Raw genomic sequence first — 22,796 nt, 5'->3', positions numbered from 1 at the left:
TGCCAGGTAATCCTAGATACCACCCTTGCACGGCTCTTCTCTTACCTTGTGGCTCCTACAGCTTCTGGGGTAACAACCAGTGATTATCCTCAAAGCAGCTCTGCTACAGAGGGGGCAATTAGCAGATCTGGGCTCCTGCTTTTGCTCAAGTTGATTCAGTCCCAAGCTGCTAGCGATGCTCGGGTGGTTTATCCCCATTCACATCATGGGCAAGGTCCTAAATACCTCTGACAGCCTCGTGCTAGCGCTAGCTCAGCAGCACTTACGTGTTGTGGCGACAACACAAGACAAGAGGACATAGCCTCAAGCTTCACCAGGGGAGGTTCAGGTTGGACATTAGGAAGCATTTCTTCTCTGCAAGGGTCATTAGCCATTGGAAGGGGCTGCCCAGGGAGGTGGTGGAGTCACCATCTCTGGAGGGGTTTAAGAAAAGCCTGGACATGGCACTTGGTGCCATGGTCTAGTTGCCATGGTGGTGTCAGGGCAATGGTTGGACTCAATGATCCCAGAGGTCTCTTCCAGCCTGATTGATTCTGTGATTCTGTGATTCTGTGATTCTGTGACTATGCCGGCAGCTGATGGATAGAGATGAAGCTTGATGCCTTCTCCCATCACTATCAGCTCATCCAGTCCCATTCCCATCGATTTCCCTTTTCTGGCTCTGGTTCCCTCCAACCTGGCTGAGTGGAGGTGAAGCCTGTAATGAAATGGGTGAGGTCCACAGTAGCACCAGTGCTTTTGTGGATGGGTTTTGGGAAGAGCTGTCTGAGCCAGGAGATTTTTCTCCACATTGTGGAACTTTTTCCTTGGATTTGAAATCAAAACCAAGTTGCAAGGCAATCTGGATTTTTTTTCCCCGTCTGGAGGTGACTGCAAATTTCACTCAGCTGGTCAAGCTGTGAAGATATTGCATGAAGTATGACTGTTTATTACATGATTTATTATGAATTTCCATTTAAAGAATGGCAATATGCAGAATTCAAAGCTCTATTGCGAAAGGTTTGTGCAGCTTTGCTGTTCAGCCCGTCACATCATTCACGCAACAGTTGTGAGCCCTTAAAACCATTTCCTGGCAACTTAGGAGGTGCCCCGGATGGTTTTCAGCAACAGAATTTTGAATTACAGGCTGGAAATCAAGTTTAAACAGCAAAATCAGATCCCCTCTGTTCTCCTTGGCTAGTTCGGGACTACAGGATCTCAGTGTAATGGAGGCACCATAAACCAGAGCTTTGGTCTGGACAGTGTTGGAGTCTGGATGTTTGGTTTTGCTCCCACTGTAGCAGGGAGGTTTCCTTAAGGGTGTGCCTTATATCCCACGTTAAATTGCGTCCTGCACAGCACTGGATCTCTGGGCATGCCAGGCACCATGCATTAAAGCAGTCCTGGTCTTCCTGGTAACCTCATGGCTTAGGAAAGCTGGAAGTGCTGGTGAGTGCAAGAAGCTGCTTCCAGCCTTCCCACAAACCTGCTAATAATGGGGGGAGAGTTTGAGTGTTTTCCCAGGTTTGGCTCCAGCCAGGATGAGCTGGAGAGTTTATTCCCTTTGTTACAAGGCAGATCCTCCAGTGTGTTTGAGTAAAGGGAACTGGATAGTGTCAGCTGGGGAAAAAGGAAAGAAAGACCTTTTTGGAGCTAATACCACCAAACAGGATAGAAAGAGGTGGGTCCCTTCCCACCAGGGCCAGGTAAAAGTTCTCACTCAGCCAACAGAAGCTGCTGCCTGCTGGGACCTGAATCCATGCTCCCCCTTACATTGCAGGAGGTCGTGGTGATGCGTTTTCCTGAGAGATCTGCTTTATTTCGTGTTGATCACTTGAAAATTCACAAGAGTAAGGACTGAAGGGGAGATGTCTCAACCACTGGACTCAAGTCATGGTCACACAAACCCCCACGTGGGTATTGAGTTGTTCCCAGCCAAGTGGAAGAGGTTTCACAGGAGTGGAGAGCTCTGAGCCCCAGGACAGCCTGAGGTCAGGATTTAGCTCAGGCATGAGTGACCTGAGTTTAAGTCCCTTCAGGAAGTGATGGAAATGGTGCTCAAGGCTTCCCCTGGGATATTGAAGCTTTCCATCATGAAAAGATCTTTTCTCACTGTTGCCCTTGTGAAGAGCAGGTACCTAACTCCTGCCACCCATCCGCCCTCCTGTGCTTTCGTGAAACTCATCTGCTTTGCTTGGCCATGCTGGTTTTTACTTGACTTGGGAGGTTTTCAGGTTCAGGTAAGAAAATTCCACATCAGTTAATTTCTGCAGTCTCCCTTCTTCTCTCCCTCTGCAATTCCTTAGTTCAGCCAAGCAGCCGCTCTCTGTAGAGCCCTACCCTGTGTCAGGGCTGTGGCTCAGCTGCACCCCTCGTGCTAATGCATTGCTGAGGGCACTAATTAGGGCTCCCAGGAACTAGTGCACAGCGGGTTCAGCCCATCGCACGTCTGCTGGGCAAGGCCAGAGCTCACACAAGGCTTCGTGTGAGCCCTCCCTGACCTGCGGGCAGCAGCTTTTCCACATGCCTCAGCCTGCTGCTGAGCTCCTTGCTGGCCGCCTGGCTTGTGCAGCTCTCAGTTTGTCCACAAAGTCCCATCGCAGAGATTTCTGCACCTCCTCGTGGGGACCTTTCTGCTCTTGAGTTGCTGATGCCCTTTGGGAACACACGAGCTCCAAGGGCTGGACATCTCCCGCTCAGAGCAGAAAGCTGACGTACCTGGTTAAGGTTCTCCACTGTCCCTGCACATTCTTTGCTCTTCCAGCCCTCTGGACCTATTCCCCCTCCAGCCCTTTTCTGCCTCCTACACGGACATCCAAACATCTTGGAATTCAAAGATCAGCCTCTCTCTCCTGTGCCCTTCCTCTCCAAAGTGCCTGAGGGGCATAGACCAGGTTAATCTGCTGGTTGATAATCTCCCCAGTGGCAGGGGATAAGAAAAGGGACAATATGGGAAGGTCTGTGGGTCAGCCCATGGCCTGGAGGGCTCTTAACCCTTTCCTCCCCTGTGTCCTCCAGGTCCTGCCTGGAAGAATTCTCCTTGTCAGAAAGGACAATGAAGATTTACACACGAAGGTCAAATAAACCATCCCACTCAGATATTCCCCCCACGATGTCCCTCTGAAAAATACTCTCTCCTGTTGGGCTTGTTGGATGCTTTCCTCTCCTGTGGCTGCAGAAGATCTCAGGGCATCCAAAGACATTTGGACACCTGATAGTTCTTGCTGTTTTGGTGGTGAGTCAGAAATCCGTGTCTGTTGTGTGTCCAAGTCTAAGTGCCTGCCGCTGTCGTGGAGATGGCTGTGGACACCTGGCTGAAGCTGGCCTCACCTGGCGTGAGACTTGGTTACCATGATGGTTACCATCATCGCTGAACAGGGCAGCTTGGGAGTAACTTGCGTGTTAGGTGCAAGGACTGAGCCCTTTGCAGATGGGTTTCTGCCAAACTGTGTTGCTTTTCAGCGAAGCAAGCTGTCCTCGCACGGTGTGTGAGCCCCTCCGGGCAAACCCAGGGGAGAGATGCTCCTGTGCCAGGTGGGCAGTCACCTCCGGGTGTTCACCTGACCGCAACGAGGGTGGCCACAGCTGGGGAGGAAAAGCGCTGAGCACCAGCCTCCGAACGGCCAAAGCACGAAGGAGTGCGCTGGGAGTGCTGGTGCCATCTGGGACCAGAAGCGTGGGGTTAAAAATGGGGGGGGTCAGTGCAGTGTGAATCCAGTGTGTGGGACATGGGTCTTCTTTGACCCTGTTCCCCAGGAGATGTGGGGACAAGGGTGCTGTGAACGCACAGACAACTTTTTCTCCTTTGAGAGGAAAAAAACATGCCGATGGGATAGACTTTCCCCGCTTGGGATGTCCCCACTCTCCGGCACCCCGAGGAGCGGGGACACAGCGTGCCCCTGTCACCAGATAGCCTTGCGAGGACCTTGCCCACGTGGGCAACCTGCCAGCCCCATCCCAGGCGGCTGCGGGCACCGGGGAGGGTTTGCTTGCAGAGGGGCATTTACTGCCTGGAAAGCCCGGCTCAACTGCTGCCCAAGTGCCGTTTGGGCTCAGCCCTCCTTTGTCCCCAGAACAAAACCAGGCTGCACCGTGCAGCTGCTGCCACGCTCACGTTGTCAGGGGCTAAACTCGGCTCTTGTTCCCGATGCTGTGCTGACCCTGCTCTCCAGAGCAGCCTGCTCGCCCCTCTCCACCCCTCGACCTGGCTGTAGAGCACCAGGCTGGGCTTTTCCCCCTCTGCTGGTGTGAGAGCAGGGGGAGCAGGGGCACGGGGCAGCGGGGACAAGCCTCTGGGACAGCAGTGACAGCACGCGGGTGAGCCGTGGAGGTTTCTGCAACTGGCAGGCGAGAGACTCGTGCATTCAGACGAGCTTTTCTGCCTGCGGGTCTCCCAGAAGCAAAGCAGTTTCCTCGAGTGGCTTTGACACTTGGAATTAGTCCTTGATTTGCTTTTTTTCTGATTCCCCTTCCCCGCTGCAGGAGGGTCGGGATTAGGGATGCTCAGGGGGGTCAGCGGGGCCATCCCAGATCTCCGCTCCCAGCCCAGCCCCTGGATGCGCTGGGCTGAGTCCCGCTGGCGTCAGAGCCCAGCTCCAGCCCGTGCTCCAGCCCGAAGTCTCTGTAGAAATCGGGGGACTGTGCCCAAATCTCGCCTGGGTCCAGCAGCGTCTCCCAGGGCTGGACCTGGAGGTGCTCTGGAGCCAGAAACAGAGCAGCGAGACCCAAACACGTACAAGCAAAACCCTCCGGATGAGCCTTTGCCAACTCAAAGCGCTGCCTCGAGTGCTGACACGTCCGGGTTTGATGCTGCTCTCGATAGCGCACGTTGACATGTTTTTCATTTCACAACGACTGCTTGAAATGAAACCTGCTGTTTGTGATCGTAAAAATACCACCAGTAGCTGGAAAAAGTTGAAATGGAGAGGATGAGTTTCAAAATTATCTGATAAGCTCATGTTAATCCCTGATGATTTATGTTTAAGCTTTTTTTCATGCACATCTGGCTTTTCTTTTTTATTTTGTTTCGAAATTGACGTTTTTATTCTGTTTAGAAACGGACTTTTTTATTCATGTAGAATAAAAAAATCGTAGAGAGCTTCTCTGAGTGTAAGGGCAATGTCCCAGCCACCCGTGCTGGGCTCCCCAGCTGTTTCCCCACGTAGGGGAGGAGGTGGGGGGAGATTCTTTATTGAAACCCTACCAGTTTGCCTAAGGAATAGAGAATCTGATTACGGTTCAGAGGAACACAAATTGTGTGTGGGGGGGTAAGGCTGAGATAGTTTCGGCGTGAAAATGACCAGGGTGATCTGTCTAGTGAGCACCAGAGCAATGAGTATCGCTCGTGTAAAGATTTCTCCTCTGGTCTGGTTGCAAGGTGGGGTGAATAACCTGGTATTAAAACTACTCAGGAAATCCAAATAGTTTTTACTTTCATCAGATAACCACAAGCTGGCATTTCCTGAGTAATTAAAAAGCCAAACACAAACAATTTCAGAAGAAAGCTAAAAGGAGGTGAGAAAATAAAAAATGTGGGCTGGAGCTCAAAAATTGTAAGTTTTCCAGTAAAGAAAGGAATTTTTAAGGAATCAGGGTGTTTCCCGTGATTTCTGTTTAATCACAAGGGTATTTTTATGAAAATGAAAACAGTAGTGGAAAACTTTTTGTTTCCCACTTATACAATTTCTCTGGGGGCTCAGTTTGGAAATAATCAGCTTTCTGGAGGGAGGACAGGGGGCATTTTGGCTGTCCTTACAGCTGGGGATGGATCCCGAATGCCTGGAGCCAGGTCTAGAGCCCTGGCTGGGAGATTTCGGAGCCAGAAAGGGCACAGAGGGGTTCCCCACCCTGGTGTGCTACCTGGTCTGCGTGGGGTTGTTAAAGCAGCCCCGAGCTGGGGTCAGCGGAAGGCTGGCAGGGGTGCTCTGGGATGGCAGGGGTGCTCTGGGATGGCAGGGGTGCTCTGGTACACGGGATGCTCTGGTACATGGGATGCTCTTGTACATGGGATGCTCTTGTACATGGGGGATGCTCTCGTACGCAGGGATGCTCTTGTATGCAGGGATGCTTTCCTACGTGCAGATGCCCTGGGGGTGCACCAGGGCTGTCTCACATAGACCAGAGCAAAGGTGCTCTGATTTAAACCCCTCAGCCCTGCTCCCACTTCTGGCACCCCACCCATCGAAGGGCTCTCCCTCCTCCCCGCCGGCTTCGCCTCCCTTCCCCCATGGCCCCTTCCTCCCCCCACCAGGAGCTGTGCAAGCCCCGGCTCCTCCGAGGGGTAATTGAAGCAGCACGTAGAGCATATGGCCAAGCAGGGATCCCTGCTGGTGCACCAGCTGTGAACTGGGTGCTGGGAGAGAGTAGGCGGGAGGCTCCCGTCTCCCTGTCTGGCTGCCTCCCCCTGCCCGAGTGGTGGTTCCTCTTAAGGAGGTCTGTGGTTTGGGGTCCCACTGGCTGGCTGGGGGTGGGTGGGGGTACTGGTCCCTGCGTTGCTCTCTTCCCCTTGCCCTCAGGTCTCCCTTGATGGTGTTGCACCTCCCTACACCCCCTGCTCCAGTGATGCACCAGCTCTGCTATGGGACTTGGGGTCCCAGGCGGTGCTGGGGGGCAGCTTGTGTGTTTGATGGGCACCTGTCAGCAGCCACCCAGGAGCCGGTCCCCCTGCACCAGGCTGTTTCCCATCAGAAGACCCTGGCTTGGCAAGTTAACTCGCTCCAGCTGCTGCAGACGCCCTCCTCTGCTCTCACAGCTGGGCCTTGGTCACCCCAAAGTTGTGTCCTTTGCCCTCCCAGGAATCCCTGAGGCAATATGGGGTGCAGGGTCCCAGGGCAGGAGCTGGGGTGGCACTGCTCTGCGGTGGGAGATGTGTCCCTCCGAGGACGGTCCTGCTGCTGCAGCTCAGGTCACCCCTCCTGCCACATGGGCTGAGGTGGTGGTCCTCCATGAAGTCTTTTCACACGACATTGAAGAAGATACCATGTGAGATGTCCAAAGTCCCCTAGTGCCCTTGCATGTCTTCTCAGGTCAGCTGGGGGACTGTCCTGGCTCAGTGAGTTTTTTGCCCCTTCGCTGCTGTGGTACAACTTGACAGCTCCGTGCCTCAAAGACCAGCTTAAGTGGTGGCACTGTGACCCACCCTCACCCCACATCACCCATCGGACCAGGAGCGGGACAACCTTTCACTGCACACGTTGCACCAACCCACAATGTAGCTCAGGCTGGCATTGGAGCTCAGATCAAGTCCAACAGCTGCTGCGATGCTTCCCTTCTGCAGCTCAGTTTCGGCATGAGCCAGACAATGCTGGGGAGATGTCTTGTCCTCAGGAACACTGACCAGGCAGAGAAGATCTGAGCACGGGCCCGTTCTCACCTTGCTCTTCCCCACATAGATTTTTTTTGCCACTTTCTAGCCTGCTGCAGGGCTGGAGCCTTCCTTTCCTATTTTCCAGCAACTAGCTACCATGAGTCACATGCTATCGCGTATCCTCTTGTGTGTCTCCTCAAAGGTCCCCTGTAGAAAAGACTGAATGAGAAATCACTCCACTCCCAGCCTTCCCCCACGCTCCGTGCAACCCTGCAGCCATCTCTCTGTGATGTGGGCTGACAGGGAGAGGGACACCTGAGTGTGAGGGACACGTGGATCTTACGAGCTCTGCAGGACACGCTGGGGAACATCATTCAGAAACATCCCCATGGGGCCACCTCAGACACTGCAAAAGCTGTTATCACAGAATCAGTTTTGGCAGCACAAGAGATTTGCAGAGATGGTGGGAGCTCTGTTGCCAGACTTACCATTTCTGGGACATTAATATAGGTGCTGACCCTGCATGGAGGAGCTTGGGAGGTGGCCACCCTCCAGCGTCCTGCCCTGTCCTCTGCCCCACTTCCCACTCCCCAAATAGCCTTTTGTCTTCAAGGCTGCACCCCTGCCTTAGGTAAGGGCCGGTGGAAGGAGAGCAGCCAACAGCAAGCCCCCAGGTCATGTGATATATGCTTAAACTCACTAGCTAGTGGTGCCATGGCCATGTGGACTATGGGATGGAGGTGAGTGGTCCAAGACATCCAGGAACCAACCCTGGACCACCTGGCTTACAGCATAACTGGGATTCCCTCCAAGGTGGAAACATCTGGGATGGGACATCTCTGGTCTTCAGGATCACACCTCCATGTCCTGTCAAAAGCTGAGGAGGTGAAAAAGGCACCAGTTCCTCCAGCACCTGCCACGTTCATCTTCTAGGATGATCACAGAGCTTCTCCCTCTGGGTGTAAGGACAATGTCCCAGCCACCCATGCTGTGCTCCCAGCTGTTTCCCCATGTAGGGGAGGGGGGCAGGGGGAGACTCTTCATTGAAAGGAAAGGGGCTTCATTTGGACCAATTATTCTCAAACTGAGGTGGAGGAAGCCGTCACTTCAGCGTTTCCCTTTTTTTTCCCCTCCTTTTACATTTGTTGTGTGTGTTTTTTTAACACCCTGGCAATGGCTGAATATCACACAAGTGCCCTGTCAAGAGATATATTCAATAAACACTTGACACCCAAGCTCAGGAATACATGGCCTGTGGCAAACATGAATTATTCAAATGGAAATCAAGATAATTTTGCTTCTAACTCAGAAAACCAAGACTCTCTCTTTCCTTCCTTATTTTTCCTCTCTTTCTCTCCTCATTTTCTTCCTGTTCGTTCTTTCTTTCTTTCTTTTCTGTCTCTTTCTCTTCCTTCCTTCCTTCCTGTTTTCCTTCCTTCATCCATCCTTCCTTCCTTCCTTCCTTCCTTCCTTCCTTCCTTCCTTCCTTTCTTCCTTTCTTTCTTCCTTTCCTTTGCTTTTTCTTATAAATTCTTTCTTTTTCTTTCTTTTTCCCCTCTCTGTCTTGCTGGAAATCCTAACTGCATTAATTTCTAGGGAACTCCCTTTGCTGAATAAACCAAGGTGAGGACCAGAAGGAATCTCCTTTGTATGAGGAGGTAGTCTGCATGTTTGTCCCCTGTGGCTGCTGTAGCCCTTTGGCTAGGGCTGTGGGAGCCCTGTGACCAGGTGCCATGGAGGTGCCATGGCAGCTAGACGTTGGATCATCCAGCCAAAAGCTCACCTCTTGGTCAAACAAGACTTGTTTGGGAGAAGCAGGATGTCACAGCTGGCCTTTGGGTTGCCTTTCCTGCATGACTGGCCTTTCCTCCAGTCAAGTAAGTCTCCTGCCATCTGTGGGAGCTGGTCAGGATGTGGTGGGCTTATGGCGTGAGGGGTTTGGGATGCTGGGGTTGCACGGTCAGAGCTGCCTGGGGATCCCTGCTCTAGAAGGACCTGAGTTGGACTCGTGAGACCAGGGATTGGCAGTAGGCTGAAGACCTGGAAGAGTGTAGAAGAATGGGGCCACAAAGCAGAAATGGTAGTGATGCCAAGGCTAGAGGAGAGGAGGGGACCTCTATTCCCCTTCCTCTCCCTCTCTCATTTCTTAGAAATGTGGTCTCAAGCTGATCAGCACCAGGTGGTACCAAGGGCATTGGCTCATGGCAGCTATTCCCCAGCCTGGGACTAAATGGGACACTGAAGCCCCGTCATTTACTGAGAAGAGCCAGAGGTGACTTTTAGGAAGGCTTTAGAAATGGGAAGCCTTGACCAGAGTCATGGGCAGCAGAGAGGGTTTTTCCTCCCACCACCTGGACGGTCTCTTTCCAGCTGTTCATGGACTTCTCTTCCATAGACTGATTGAGCTTCGGCCTCTCCACTGACTAAAGTCTTGGTGCCGGGAAGCGGTGCTTGCTCAGACGTGGGCTGAGATTCTCCACTGAATCACGGCACAAAAGAGAACTTAAAGAGTCTGTCTCTGCAGGGGAACACACTGGCTTTTGGTGTGGTGCTTTGGCTTACGAAGAAATACAACACGCTTAAGCCCTCCAGGCACACAAGGGACTGTTCAAAATGGCACTTCTGGGTTCTTACAGGCTTCGAGATGTGCAGACACATGTAGCAATGCTGTTCCCACCGGTATCTGCAGTGCTTTAGGAGCCACGGGGCTGCAAGATGGGTCAGAGGAAAAACAATCCCACCAGCAGTCCATGGGGTCTCAGCCAGCAGGTCCTGGCAGACCTTGATAGCAGGTAGGACGATGACGACGCTTTCCATGGCTGCTTTCATCTGCTCAAAGCTGTGAAGTATTTCATGGCTCCCCTTACTCCCTTCCCTGGTAACATCCCTCCTGGGTGGGAGGAGGCTCCAGCCAGCTCCATCCTTCCTTCCTCTGCCTTTCTCCAACCTTGCTGGCAACGCTGGCGCTTCCCTACTCCTGGTGATGGCCGTGGTTACTTGTGAGGTTGGGACTGGCTGTCAGCCAGTCACAGCCCAGCAGCAGGCATCTAATAGCCCCGGCGCCAGCCATTTGAGAGGAGGGAGAATATAGGTCATCAGTGACATCATCTCTCGGAAAGGTGGTGGTGGTGGGGGTGGTAGTTGAGAGGAGAGGGGGAAGCGATCGTTTAAATTTGGAGAGGAGTTAACTGGAAATTTGGGCCATCAGGAGAATAATGGGCCGAGAGGAAGAGATGGGGATATTAATAGAGCTGGTTTCTGTAAGAGCTGGAGCGAGCAGCGAGGGATGGAGAACCACAGAGAGCCTCTGCTTCGGCAGACGTGCGTGTGCCAGAGCAGGCTGGGAGCCCCCGGGGACCTGGGAGCATCAGCCTGGACTCCTGCGTGACCACGCTGTGCAAAACCTCCCTCCGCATCCCGGGACCCCAGCAGCTCTCTCCTCCTTCTCCTCACCCACTGGTCTTCCATCCCCTTTCCACCCCATCCTGACCAGCTGCCCCTGCCTCCCAGCCACAGCAACCACCACCCCGAGTAACCCTCTGAAAAACCAGTGGGTTCGTGGGGACAGGTGTGGAGTTTGGTGTGGGTCCCACTTGCTCCTCTCTGCCCTGCTGCTGGTGCCATCTGAGCCCAACTCCCTCCATCCAAGTTTTGGTTGCGTTTGTAGATTAAGATCCTTGTCAGCCTCTCCCTGCTTGCTCAGTGGGGGCCCAGACAGACTATGGTATCTCCATCCTTGGAGATGTTCAAACCTCACTATACAAAGCCCTGACCAACCTGCTTTAACTGGCCCTACTTCAAACAGGGTTTTGGGCTGGAGACCTCCATGTGTCTCTTACAAATCTGGGACTTTATACCCCTTCAAAGGACAGAGGACCCGCAGACGCCATCCCTTCTGGGACATGACTAGGACATTCTTTTGCAGAGGGCACCGCAGCTCCACCTTGCCTCATCTCCCTCTCTTGATAGACACCCAAGAGGTTACACCTCGGAGCAGGGCCATGCGTCTGGCCGTGTCAGTAAGTGGAAGAGCACTGCCTGATCTGTGGCCACCTCGATTAATTCCCCACCACCCGTGAGTGTCCATGTTGCTGCAGGGTTTGCTGTGCCGTGGCACTGCGATGGAGGAGAGCAGGAGAGGGGCAGTGCTGCCAGCTGAAGGAGATGCAGGAGTTGAATATGTATGAAGAAGGGAGGGAGAAGGGAAGGGGTGTTCCCCTGGTTAAATATTTACCATCCCAGGCGGGTGATGTGATATTTCCTACCCTCTAGGAATTCCTAGGGACTGGCGAGGTTGACCAGAGAGGAACAGGGGCTTTCTCCCAGCCTTATCTGAGCAGCAAAACCTCATCCCCATGCCAGAGGTGTTTGAGGTCCTGGGGGCAGCACCATCCCTGGTAAGGTCCAACCTTTCAGGTGGGACACGGAGGTAGTTGGGGTGGGCTTGGACAGGCTCTAGCAGAGCTGGCCAAAGCAGGGACCTGGGATTTCCTCCTGGCTGGGAGAGGAAGGAGAGCAGTGCTTTATTCCTTGTGGAGGAAAGTCTAACAGGGCAGAGTTTATGAATTCACCTTTCCCTGCTCCTTTTGCAACCAAATAGCTACCGCAGCCACTATGGACTGTCTTCTGGGAGCTCTTTCTTCTTTGGCTGAAGGAGGAGGTCAACCACCTCTTTCCTTTTCTTCATCAGCACCCTCCAGTGACCACCAAACTCTGCATACCAATATCTGCCTTTTGTTCCTGGACCTGGGCAGAGACGGCGTTACAACTGGAGCTGCCCAGACAAGTGGCGTGTGAATCACTTGCGGTGTGTACGCAAGTGCTACCAATATATTTGTTTTCAGGAAAGCAGTGATCACAGAATCACAGAATCAATCAGGTTGGAAGAGACCTCTGGGATCATCGAGTCCAACCATTGCCCTGACACCACCATGGCAACTAGACCATGGCACTAAGTGCCATGGCCAGGCTTTTCTTAAACCCCTCCAGAGATGGTGACTCCACCACCTCCCTGGGCAGCCCCTTCCAATGGCTAATGACCCTTTCTGAGAAGAAATGCTTCCTAATGTCCAACCTGAACCTCCCCTGGTGAAGCTTGAAGCTGTGTCCTCTTGTCCTGTCACTAGTTGCCTGGGAGAAGAGGTCGACTCCCACTCCACTACAACCTCCCTTCAGGTAGTTGTAGACTGCACTAAGGTCACCTCTGAGCCTCCTCTTCTCCAGGCTAAACACCCCCAGCTCCCTCAGCCGTTCCTCGTATGTCAGACCCTCTATACCAATGATACCTACTGTGCTCTTCCTTTGTCTCAGGACCTGGGTCAGTTACTGTGGGTCTTAGTTGCTCTTTGTTGACCCTGATGTAGTTAACTGTGCTCACAGCAAGTTCCCAATGAGCAGTGCTGAATCCCCCAAAAACCGCAGTCATGAGGACAGTCTGGTTGGCAGAGTCAGGACATGCCCAGAAATGCTTCAGTCAGCAGCTTCTCTTGGTAGGGGGGGCATCAGGGTGTCACTTCATCTGTGATATCCAGGTCAGATTGGCCAGGAAAGAATGGAGAAGATTCCCAAGCTGAACAGAAATGCTCATTTGCCTCTTTGCTGCTAGAGGAGTCTTCCTGGTCGCTCCACGGGGCTCGTCTCCTCTTCGGTAGTTTGTTCCTGGCTACTGCATCTCTTTTTTCCAGCTCCTGATTTCATGACATCTCGTGGAGGTAATGTTTTGGGGTCTTTGCTGCTATTCCTCAGCAGTAACTTCAGGAAGGGGGCCAGTACTTGAAGGTCCTGATTGACATGCTGGGCTGTTGAACTGCTTTCTGACTGTAATTAAAGGAGGAGACTTGCTTAGAAAACAGAAGGGAGAAGGTGGGAGCCAGGATCCCCAGCTGGCTGGTGCTCCAGCCCTTTGGTGTCACCCACCCAGCTCCCTGCTCCAGGAGGGAGGAGGGCAGCCAAATCTCGTTCATCCCCTGGATTTTCCTGGTGGTGCAGGTGTACCTGAGACAGTGACATACTGCAGAGGAAGAGTTGCTCTACAGCCCCTGCTCAGAGGCTCTGCCAAATTAACCGTGCTACAAATACACATGGAAAGAGAAAAAGAGGGTGGATATCCCCAGAACCAAGATGGTCCTCAAAGGAGATCACATGAGGTGACTTTGCCTGCTCCTTCAGCATTTCACCAGGCAGCAGGATCCACCTCCTCTGCCAGTGGAGTCCCTTAAAAGAGAGGTCCCCTTACAACCAGGGAAGCCTTGTGCGTGTTTCCCCTTAGTTTTCCAACCAAACTGAGCTGCTGAACGGTGCAAAGGGAACAGCGTGAGCTGGGGCAGATCCCCAAGGCAGGAAACAGGCTTTGCAAGCAGCTGAGCATCTCCCAGTGGTTACTCAACCACTTTGCTGTTCTCCTCTTTGCTTGGGCTAAGAGTCAGTTGTCTTCTTGCAACCAGAGCTGCCAGTGGCGAAAGCTGGAGTGGAAATAGCCAGGAGCCGCGCAGTGTCAACCACAGCTCTTCTGATCAGTTTTTGGGCTGGGCTGCACTGCTGCATGTGGGAACCAGGGCTGGATGGAGCTGTGGTGGGGAGGAGGGACCCTGTATGGCTGTCCCATGGGGGACAATCAAGGAGAAGTGTATGGGGCGGGGGTAAGACCTCTTGTGCATCTCCTCACACTCCTCAGTCAGACCCAGGAGCTTGTCCACCTTGCACACTAGTAACGTAAAAGCTGTAAGAGGCTGGTTTGGGGCTGGGCTGCACAAGCTGGGACCCTTCAATATTTTGGAGTCTTTTGCAGAGCTTTTCCTACTGGATGGCTGAGGAAAACGCTCCCTCCGAGGCACGGGAAGAGAAACTCAGGCTTCTTACATAAAATAAAACTGTTGGTACAGGGGAAGAGCCTCTATTTTCCAGTGGAAAGCACATGTTCCCACAGAACCCAAGCGCACCCTAGAAGTGGGCTAAAACCTGCCCTCCGCAGCCTGCGCGGGCTTAAAACGAGCGTGCTTAGCACCAGTTACACAATGGAAAGGGCTCAGGTACTCGCTGGCTGCAAATACATTTGATACACTGAAAGGGTTGCGGGAGCGGATCAGACGAGGTTCCTTACTCTGCTCAGGCAGCCTATCAAATATTTAACGGGCTGCCATAGGCAATTACATTAGAGGAGATAGTTAAACACCCCCTACCCTAGGGCACCCCCCTGCAATGTAAATCAAACAAATTGGACTCTTTTCACAATTGACACACACGATTTTACTTACTGTAAATAATTTAGTATTAAAAAGTCGAGCTACACTTTGCCCCATCTGAGTTTTTTTTTTCTTTTCTCTCCTGCTCCGCGGAGTTGAGCAGCGTGGACTCGGGGCTCCTAATGCAGCTGATGGAGTGGAGGAATTTTGCTGCCTGGGTGAGCTGTTAAGATTCCCATTTCCTAATGGAAGAAACCACACTCAGGAAACTTGTGAAGTTGCCCATTTAAAACAGGCAGAGATGTTCCCTGCCAGCTAACGAGGGATGGGGAAAATCCCTCCCTCCGGAAGGAGTTTGGTCTATTGCTGGTTGGCATCTCCTGGGGTCGTAGCAATCTCCTATAAAAGTTGGCTGAATGGTTGCACTTTTTAATTAAAAGCTATCTTTCACGATTAGGCTCAGCGGGGTTTTAATAAGGATTTTTACAAGCTGGCTTGCGGCACTGCCCTGCACAGATAAGTCGGTCTCTTACACCTAAAGAGCCAGACCTGTCCATTAAAACACTCTGTGCTATTCAGGCTGAGGAAGAGATCTCAACGCCGTCAGGAGCTATTTCTGTACCCCTCTCCCAGCCTCCAGAAAAACAGGCGTTTTGAAAGTGTGATATTTTGAACCATGACTTGATGGCTTTTTCTAATGCCAGCACAGAACTTGGGCTCTCTCGAGTCCTCTGTAACGCCGCTGTTTGCCACGGAGTTTGCTCTTCTCCCAGGCAACTAGCCATAGGACAAGAGGACACAGCCTCAAGCTTCACCAGGGGGGGTTCAGGTTGGACATGAGGAAGCATTTCTTCTCAGCAAGGGTCATTAGACATTGGAAGGGGCTGCCCAGGGAGGTGGTGGAGTCACCATCTCTGGAGGGGTTTAAGAAAAGCCTGGACATGGCACTTAGTGCCCTGGTCTAGTTGCCATGGTGGTGTCAGGGCAATGGTTGGACTCGATGATCCCAGAGGTCTCTTCCAACCTCATTGATTCTGGGATTCTGTGATTCTGTTTTTGATCTCACACCAAGTTTAAATCAGCACGAGCACCCCGGGAGGGAGAAATGTCCTCCTTGATGCCATGGGCCTCTCTTAGAAGTGAGACAACTTATAGAATTTAGTTTAGTTTCGTTAAAAAGCACTTGGGGCTTGATTTTCTGTTCCTACACTCAAGCAGGCGATTTAAACCATCACCCCATCACCGTGTACGGACCTTGGGCAGGTAGAGCCGCTCACACGTTTCCTGACAAAACCAATTCTCATCAGAAAATGTCAACTCCGATGAGATCGAAGCATTTAATCCCCAAACATCTTAATTTTGATGGACGGCTCCTCCCGAGGGTTTCCGCAGCTGGCGGCGGGTTGTGTCAGAGCTGGCAAGCGGGCAAGCAGGGCCGAGGAAGTGTGGTCCTGGGACAGCAAGGATGCTGCCAGAGGCTGTGCAGAGCCATGGGCAGGGATGGGGATGGCTGCCGGTAGCGGGAACTAGTGGCTGTTTGGGGCTGAAGTGTAAGCCTAAAATTTCCAGTGCAATAGAAATTCACTGGTTTTGGTTGAGTGAGCCGGACCTCTGGTGGCAAGAAAGTGGCAGCGGTGACCTGGGGACAAGGCCATCTCCAGCCAGCACAGCTGTCTGCTGTGCTCCATCCTTCTGCAGAAAGTGCTGTCCCTTTGCCACCGGCTCCTCTCCTGGAGACCTGGAAAGCCACGTCCCCTCCGCTCTGTGTTAGCGCTAGGCTGGAAGCTGTTAATCGCTGCCAGCGGGTTTAATTGGTAGCTAGAGCACACAGACCCCATTAAAGCCCACGAGGGTGCCAAGGGCTCTCGTTCAGGCACAAATGAAGGAGCAATCAAACCCACTTAGGTAATAAAAACAGCTGGAGTCTGGAGGCAACTGCCTGAGGCACCAAACCACATGGCAGGCAGGACAGCCCTCGCAAAAGTCTGCACTGAGTTATCCTTTGACTGAAAACACGGGGATTAGGTGGGGTGTTGCAAGATTTTATTGGTTAGAGGCAGGAAGCCAGACCAAGAAATTATGGGTCATCTTCAAAAGGCAACAGAGAGATGGAGTTTCTTGAACACAGACCTTGCTGGAGAGCGTCTCCAAGGTTATTTTTCCAGTGGGAAACAAGAGCATCTAATGCACTGGCTGTAGATGTCATGACACCCACAATATCCCTGACCTCTTTTCCTAATTTTTCATGCCATGGCAGATAACCACAACATCTGACCGTCACAAGAAGCAACAATACGTGAAGAGCTTTCTGGCTCTTCATTTCTGCACAGGGATTTATCTCAGAGCGGATTCCTGAAGCCACCAGCCAGGCTGCTTGGAAAAGAGGTCTGCTAAACTCTGGTACACAGGGGAATGAAAGGGAGGGAATGCCATTTGCCTCATCTGTGTCTTACCTAATTTTCATAGATGAACACCCAAGACCCAAGGCTAGTTGAGTCTTTGGGCTGGCCTGGGACAGCTCTTCTGCTGCTCCAGCAATTGTTTCCGTGGTTGCAAGTGTGGAAAATGAGATCAGAAACAGCTTTGTGCACTGGAAAAGGTATTTCTGTGCTTCCTGCTGAGCTCGCTAGCCTTGTGCTGTCCTCAGGGTCTGAGTTCAGGTCCTGAGCTTCCTGGAGCTGTGGAAAGCCAGCTGCTGAGCCCCTCGAAGAGACGACTCTCATCTGATTCCCCCCTGCTCCAGCTGACTCTTTGAGTGATGTGCAGAAGAGGAGCGTGCCCAGGTCTAATCCCAGAGCCCCCAACCTCTGGGGCATGTTCTGGGGCAGAGTCTGGAGTCAGTTCCTTGCAGCAAAATGCAGCTTGGCACAAGGTTTGCTTCCTCGGGGAGAGTTAAATCCAGGGCTAGGAACTGAACTGCACTCTCCAACTTTCCTTCTCTGAGCTGCTGAAATGCAGAGTGAGGAGGAAGGAGGTAGAGAAGTCACCAAGAAAAGCCCAGCAAAAGAAAGTGTGAAATACCCTGACCAAAGCTTCTGGCTGTCATGAGAGAGTTAACAAAGCCAGGGGCTGTCAGCTGAAAGGGAGAGAAAGTGCCCAAGTCGCTGCAGAGCACCCAGGAGGGACGATTTCCCTTTGCAATCATTCTGCCTGAGCCTCCATCCTGCAGAAAGCTCCCAGGGAACCTCTCCTCTGCCCATCACCTGATGCTGCAATCTCTCCGCAGCAGCCGAGGGGAGACCGTGACGCAGAGAGCTGTGCTGACAGAGAGCAGAGGGGAAGAGGCTCCAGAGCTCCTGCCTGCTCTTGTCTGTGGGTAGGCAGAGCACCAGCGCTGGCAGGTCACACTGCTGGGCCCCGTGGCCTCTGGCACGTGTAAGGGAGAGGAAGGTCTGCCCGGACCGTGGTGTGTAGGCACTGCCCAGTGGCCCTGTCCCATCTCGCAGGCCACCAGGGCCAGGGCTTTCCTGCTGATGCAGTTCATCCCCCAGGCAGGCTGCTCCAGAGGCAGGATTCAGCCCCTGTGGCCTCTCCTCCATCCCTCTGCACAAGCCACGTGCTACCAAGGTCTAGTTTAGGGATCTGCTCGCTGCAGAAGCATCACTGGTCGGTGGCTGTGCCTGAACCTGGGCAGGAACACACACGGTGATGGCTGCTTTCAAGGCCTCCTGTCACCGAATGGGACCTTTCCCCGTGCATGTCCAGAGCCAAAGAACCATCTTCTGGGGGACACCTCTCAGGTAAGTCTGCGATTAGGTCAGGATTTTCCTTTCCTGGTGACACTTGGTGACCCCGTCTGACCCAAGGTGCCCGGTGAGATCCCCATGAGAAGGGATGTCTGGGAGGATGCTGTGCGTGGGCTCTGCAGAGAAGAGGGGGAGTGGGAGAGGGGCCAGGAAAACAGGTACTAACCCTCGCTCCTAAAACACCTGCACCGTGTAAAATCCTCCTTATGGGCATTGCTGGGGCTGGATTTTCTGGGCTGGATGAACACGCACTGTCCCCTTGAGAAGGCGTTTGCTCTGAGCACGACCAAGCACCCTCCTGTCCTCTATCAACCCCCTGGCCGCCGTCCCCCTCCCCGGCAGGCAGGGGGGTTCCTCCTCCATCAGCCCCCTGCTCTGGGCTGGCAGCGCTGCCACCTCTCACACCTTTCGGCAGGGCTGGGAGCAGCTGGGGGGGTGCGAAGCCCCCCTAATCCAGCATGAAACCACCAAACTTCACCTCCACGCTTCTTTTTGCAGCGACAGGATCTGGGCTTGGTGGCAGGTGGGAATTCACACGGATGGGTAAGAGTGGAGGCAGAAAGACTGTCAGGGAGAGAGAGGCAGCGACGGGCTGGAGAGGGGAGGGAGGAGAGGTTGCAGAGGGACAGACAGAGAGACGTGGGGCCCGTGGGGCACTGCGCTGGCAGAGGGATGGGGGTGCTGGAGCCAGGCAGCTTCGTTGGAAAGGGCAAAAAAAAGTTGGTGAAACTTTTCCTTATTTCATTGTTCTCACGGTTTTTAAGCCAAGGTACTTCGGAGGGAGAGGAGGGGCGTCGGGAAGGCGCCTGTTCACACCCGGGCTCGGGTCTGCTCTGCTCCCCGAATCCCCCCGGGGGAAAGACAGCGGGCAGGGGAGGGGCAGAGCCGTGCCGGTCCGTACCGAGCCGTGCCGGGCCGCGGGACTGCTCGACGGCGGCGTCCCGGGGCCGGAGCGGGGCCCGGCTGTCGCAGCACCGCTCGCCTCCCCCCGCCGCCGGTGCGGGCTGGGGGGACCCCGGAGTGACACCCCCCCATCCCCGCGACGGGGCGGCGGGGGGGACCCCGGAGTGACACCCCCCATCCCCGCGACGGGGCGGCGGGGGGCGCCGGGAGAGCGGCCCGGCGGCGGGGACCCCCGGGGCTATGCAGTGCGGGGAGGGGGGGGGGAGTGAGCCCCGGTTTGAGGGGGCACAACGGGGGAGGGTGAGCCCCGGTTTGTGGGGGGGGGTACAACCGAGGGGGGTGTGAGCTCAGTGCCCGGGGGCGGGCGGTGGGAGGTGCCTCCCCAGAGCCGCCCAATGGGCGGGCGGGGGGGCGGGGGGGCCGGGCTATAATGCCGTCGATGCCGGGCGGTGCAGGCAGACAATACCGCGCCCCCGGAGCCGGGCAGCCCCTGCCCCGCTCCTCTCTCCCACCATGATGTCCATGAACAGCAAGCAGCCGTTCAGCATGCACCCCATCCTGCACGAGCCCAAGTACCCCCACCTGCACAACAGCTCCGACGCCATCCGCAGAGCCTGCCTGCCCGCCCCCCAGGTAAGCCACCCCTCGGGGGGAGGGGTCGGGGGGTCCGACTTCGGGACTTACCTCGGCAGCCGACGGTTTCCGTCTGGGGTTTGGGGTTCTTGAGGGTTTTGGGGGTCCCCCGCCTCCCTCCGGAGGGCTGGGGGCTGTCCGTGCACCGGGGGGGGGGGGGGGGCTCGGAGCGGGCAGGGGGGCTGGGGAAGCCGGGGAAGGTCCGGCCGGGTGGACAGGGACCCCCGCCGGCTCCCCCCCTCTGCGGCTGCCCTCTTTTTTGGGGAGGTCGCCCCAGAGGGACGTGTGGGTGCCCGGGGTCCGGCACCCTGCTCCTGGTCCTTTTATTTAGTGAATATTTAGGTTGAACTCGGTTCATCTTACCTGTCCCAGACGCTGCTGGAGGGGCAGAGTGGGGTCTCCGTAACGCTGCTCTCCTTTAATCCTCTCCCGCTCTTCTGGTTTGTTTTTCCCACTTTTATCCCCCCCGCTCCCCCCTCAATGCAGATCCAGGGCAACATTTTTGCGGGCTTTGACGAGACCTTGCTGCGGGGTGCTGAGGCTCTGGCCGCCGTGGATATAGTGTCGCAGAAAACCCACCCCTTCAAGCCGGATGCCACCTACCACACCATGAGCAGCGTGTCCTGCACTCCTACCTCGTCCTCCGTCCACCTGCACCACCCCTCCGTGCTGACCACGCACCATCCCCACCACCACCACCACCAGCCTGCCCAGGGCCTGGATGGCGAGCTGCTGGACCACCTCAACTCTGCTCTCCCGCTCGGAGGGGTGCCGGGCCCGGACGTGGGCTCCACACCTTCGCACCCTCACTCCCACATGTCGGCCATCAACCACATGGCCCACCACTCCCAGCCTATGAACATGTCCCACCCCCACGGCCTCGCTTCCCACGCTGTCATCTCCGGCCCCGAGACGGAGACGGACCCCCGGGAGCTGGAGTCCTTCGCCGAGCGGTTCAAGCAGCGGAGGATCAAGCTGGGGGTGACCCAGGCGGACGTGGGCTCCGCGTTGGCCAACCTGAAGATCCCGGGGGTGGGCTGCCTTAGCCAAAGCACAATCTGCAGGTTTGAGTCCCTCACCTTGTCCCATAACAACATGGTGGCCCTCAAGCCCATCCTAGAAGCGTGGCTGGAGGAGGCTGAGCGAGCCCAGAGGGAGAAAATGACCAAACCTGAGATCTACACGGCGGGTGACAAGAAACGCAAGCGCACCTCCATCGCTGCCCCCGAAAAGCGCTCGCTGGAGGCCTATTTCGCTGTGCAGCCACGACCCTCCTCGGAGAAAATCGCCGCCATTGCTGAGAAGTTAGACTTGAAGAAGAACGTGGTGCGGGTCTGGTTTTGCAATCAGAGACAGAAGCAGAAAAGGATGAAATTTTCTGCCACCTACTGAAGAAGGGGCTGGGAGAGCAGTGGGGGGGGAGTGCTTGCCCCCCTCAACCGGCCCACTGTGGTCCTGGCCCCCGGCCCCTCCGAAATGGGCAGGGTTTGCGGGGCTGTCAGCTTTTTTTTTTGGTTGTTAAAAAAAAATTTGGAAAAAAAAAAAAAAAGAGGAAAAATAAACCTAAAAAAGGGAAACCTGCCCAAAGCGAAGCGAACAGTTTGGTGCCTGCTCCTCACCCCCGGGCAAAGTGGCCCTGCTGTTGTGACTGGTACAGACTGTTTTTGTAGATAAAACTGGAAAAAAAAGATGGAGAAAAAGGAAAAGACAAAACGAAAGGCCTGGGGGGGAGTTTCGGGGTGCCTGGAGTCAGGGCAGCAGCAGCAAGAGCCTGGCGGGTCTTTGTTGCAGCCCCTCGCCCCTTCCCAGCTCGGCCGGGCAGGCGGGGGCTGCGGCATCGCTCTCTCCTCGGTGCCCGATCCTCTTCTTTTAAAAAAAATTTAAAAAAAAAAGTAAAAGAAAAAATTAAAACAAATAAGAAAGAAAACGAGCTGGACGGCTGTAAATAGGGAGGTGCCGGCCCGTGCTCCCCGCGCTCGCTGCCAGGGTCCCCACGCACCCGCACGCACACACACGCACTTGCATGGTTTTGTTCGCTCTCCCCTGCCCCCAGCAAACCCATCGCATTTTTGCAATAACGTTTCTGTTTCTACCTCATCGGCTAAACTGAAAAAGAGAAAATTAAAAAAAAAAAAAGGGATAAAAAAAAAGAGAAAAAAAATTTAAAAAAGAAAGAAAAAAAAATTGGCACGTCCCTGGAGTCACGGTTTGTTCGGGGAAAAATGGAGATTTATTTTGCTTTGTTTTCACTCAAACTGTTCGATATCCCTATGATTTCACTGTACAAATTCCTACGCTTCGACAATCAAGTCGTTCGGGCTCACAGGAGCGGCGCGGCGGCGGCGGGACCGGCCCGGGGCGGGGGGTGCCCGGGCAGCCCCGGCCCTCCGCGGGGGCGGCTGCCTTCGCAGCTGGTGAACTCTGCACTTTCTAAGGCAAGAATATTCTTTTTTTTCTTTTTTTTTTTTTTTTTTGCTTTGCATATTTAATAGAGAAATTTGCCTCCGTTCCCTTTTTCTTTTTAAATTAAACGAGATTTCGTTTCGCTGTGTGTGTGCTGAATGAAATTTGGTGTCTGTGTACGCTGCAGCATTTCAAATAAATCATGCACGTTTTACCTCACCCTCCTGCCTCCTGGAGTTACTGCGGCCGCCGGGCACGGCTCCGGGGAGCCCCCGGCCCGGGGAGCCCCTGTCCCGGGGCGGCTCCTCCAGCCCATCCCCGCCGCCTCCGGCCGCCGGCTCCCGTCGGGGATGAGGGCTCGACCCTTCCTCCTCCGTGGGGAACGAAACGAAATGAAACGAAAGGCAGGGAAAAGCGGGGCAGAGCTGCCGTGGCCCAGCCCGGGCCGGAGAGGGGGGCTCGCCCCGAGCGAACCCGCCGCGGTTCAGCCCCGCCGGCCGCTCCAGCGGGGTCTGGAACCGGGGAGTGTTTTAGTCCCTTCCCCGCCCGGGACCAGCCCAAACTCGACTTGTTTTGAAGCCCCACGTGTCGCTCCCGGGGTGGGTTTTGCTTTGAAGCCGGGACGATGCTCCCAGGGGCTGAATT

General features: G+C 54.5%; 1 protein-coding gene across 1 annotated transcript; it reads left to right on the top strand.

Annotated features, from left to right (window-relative positions):
• The first annotated feature begins 19,628 nt into the window (after window positions 1-19,628).
• Window positions 19,629-21,140, top strand: LOC137667998 (brain-specific homeobox/POU domain protein 3). The gene is made up of 2 exons (XM_068409267.1): window positions 19,629-19,748; window positions 20,235-21,140. The coding sequence occupies exons 1-2, from the start codon at window positions 19,629-19,631 to the stop codon at window positions 21,138-21,140; spliced, it is 1,026 nt and encodes a 341-aa protein (XP_068265368.1).
• The last annotated feature ends 1,656 nt before the right edge of the window (window positions 21,141-22,796 follow it).

This window comes from Nyctibius grandis, chromosome 10, assembly GCF_013368605.1.
Source record: "Nyctibius grandis isolate bNycGra1 chromosome 10, bNycGra1.pri, whole genome shotgun sequence".
Taxonomy (NCBI): Eukaryota; Metazoa; Chordata; class Aves; order Nyctibiiformes; family Nyctibiidae; genus Nyctibius; species Nyctibius grandis.
Note: the sequence above shows the minus strand (reverse complement) of the source record. Positions and strands in the feature narration are given on the sequence as shown.

Excerpts from the sequence above, each read along its gene's own strand:
- LOC137667998 (XM_068409267.1), top strand. The coding sequence starts at position 19,629 with ATGATGTCCATGAACAGCAAGCAGCCGTTCAGCATGCACCCCATCCTG. Across the intron at positions 19,749-20,234 it reads CCTGCCTGCCCGCCCCCCAG|ATCCAGGGCAACATTTTTGC; the intron begins GTAAGCCACCCC and ends CCCTCAATGCAG.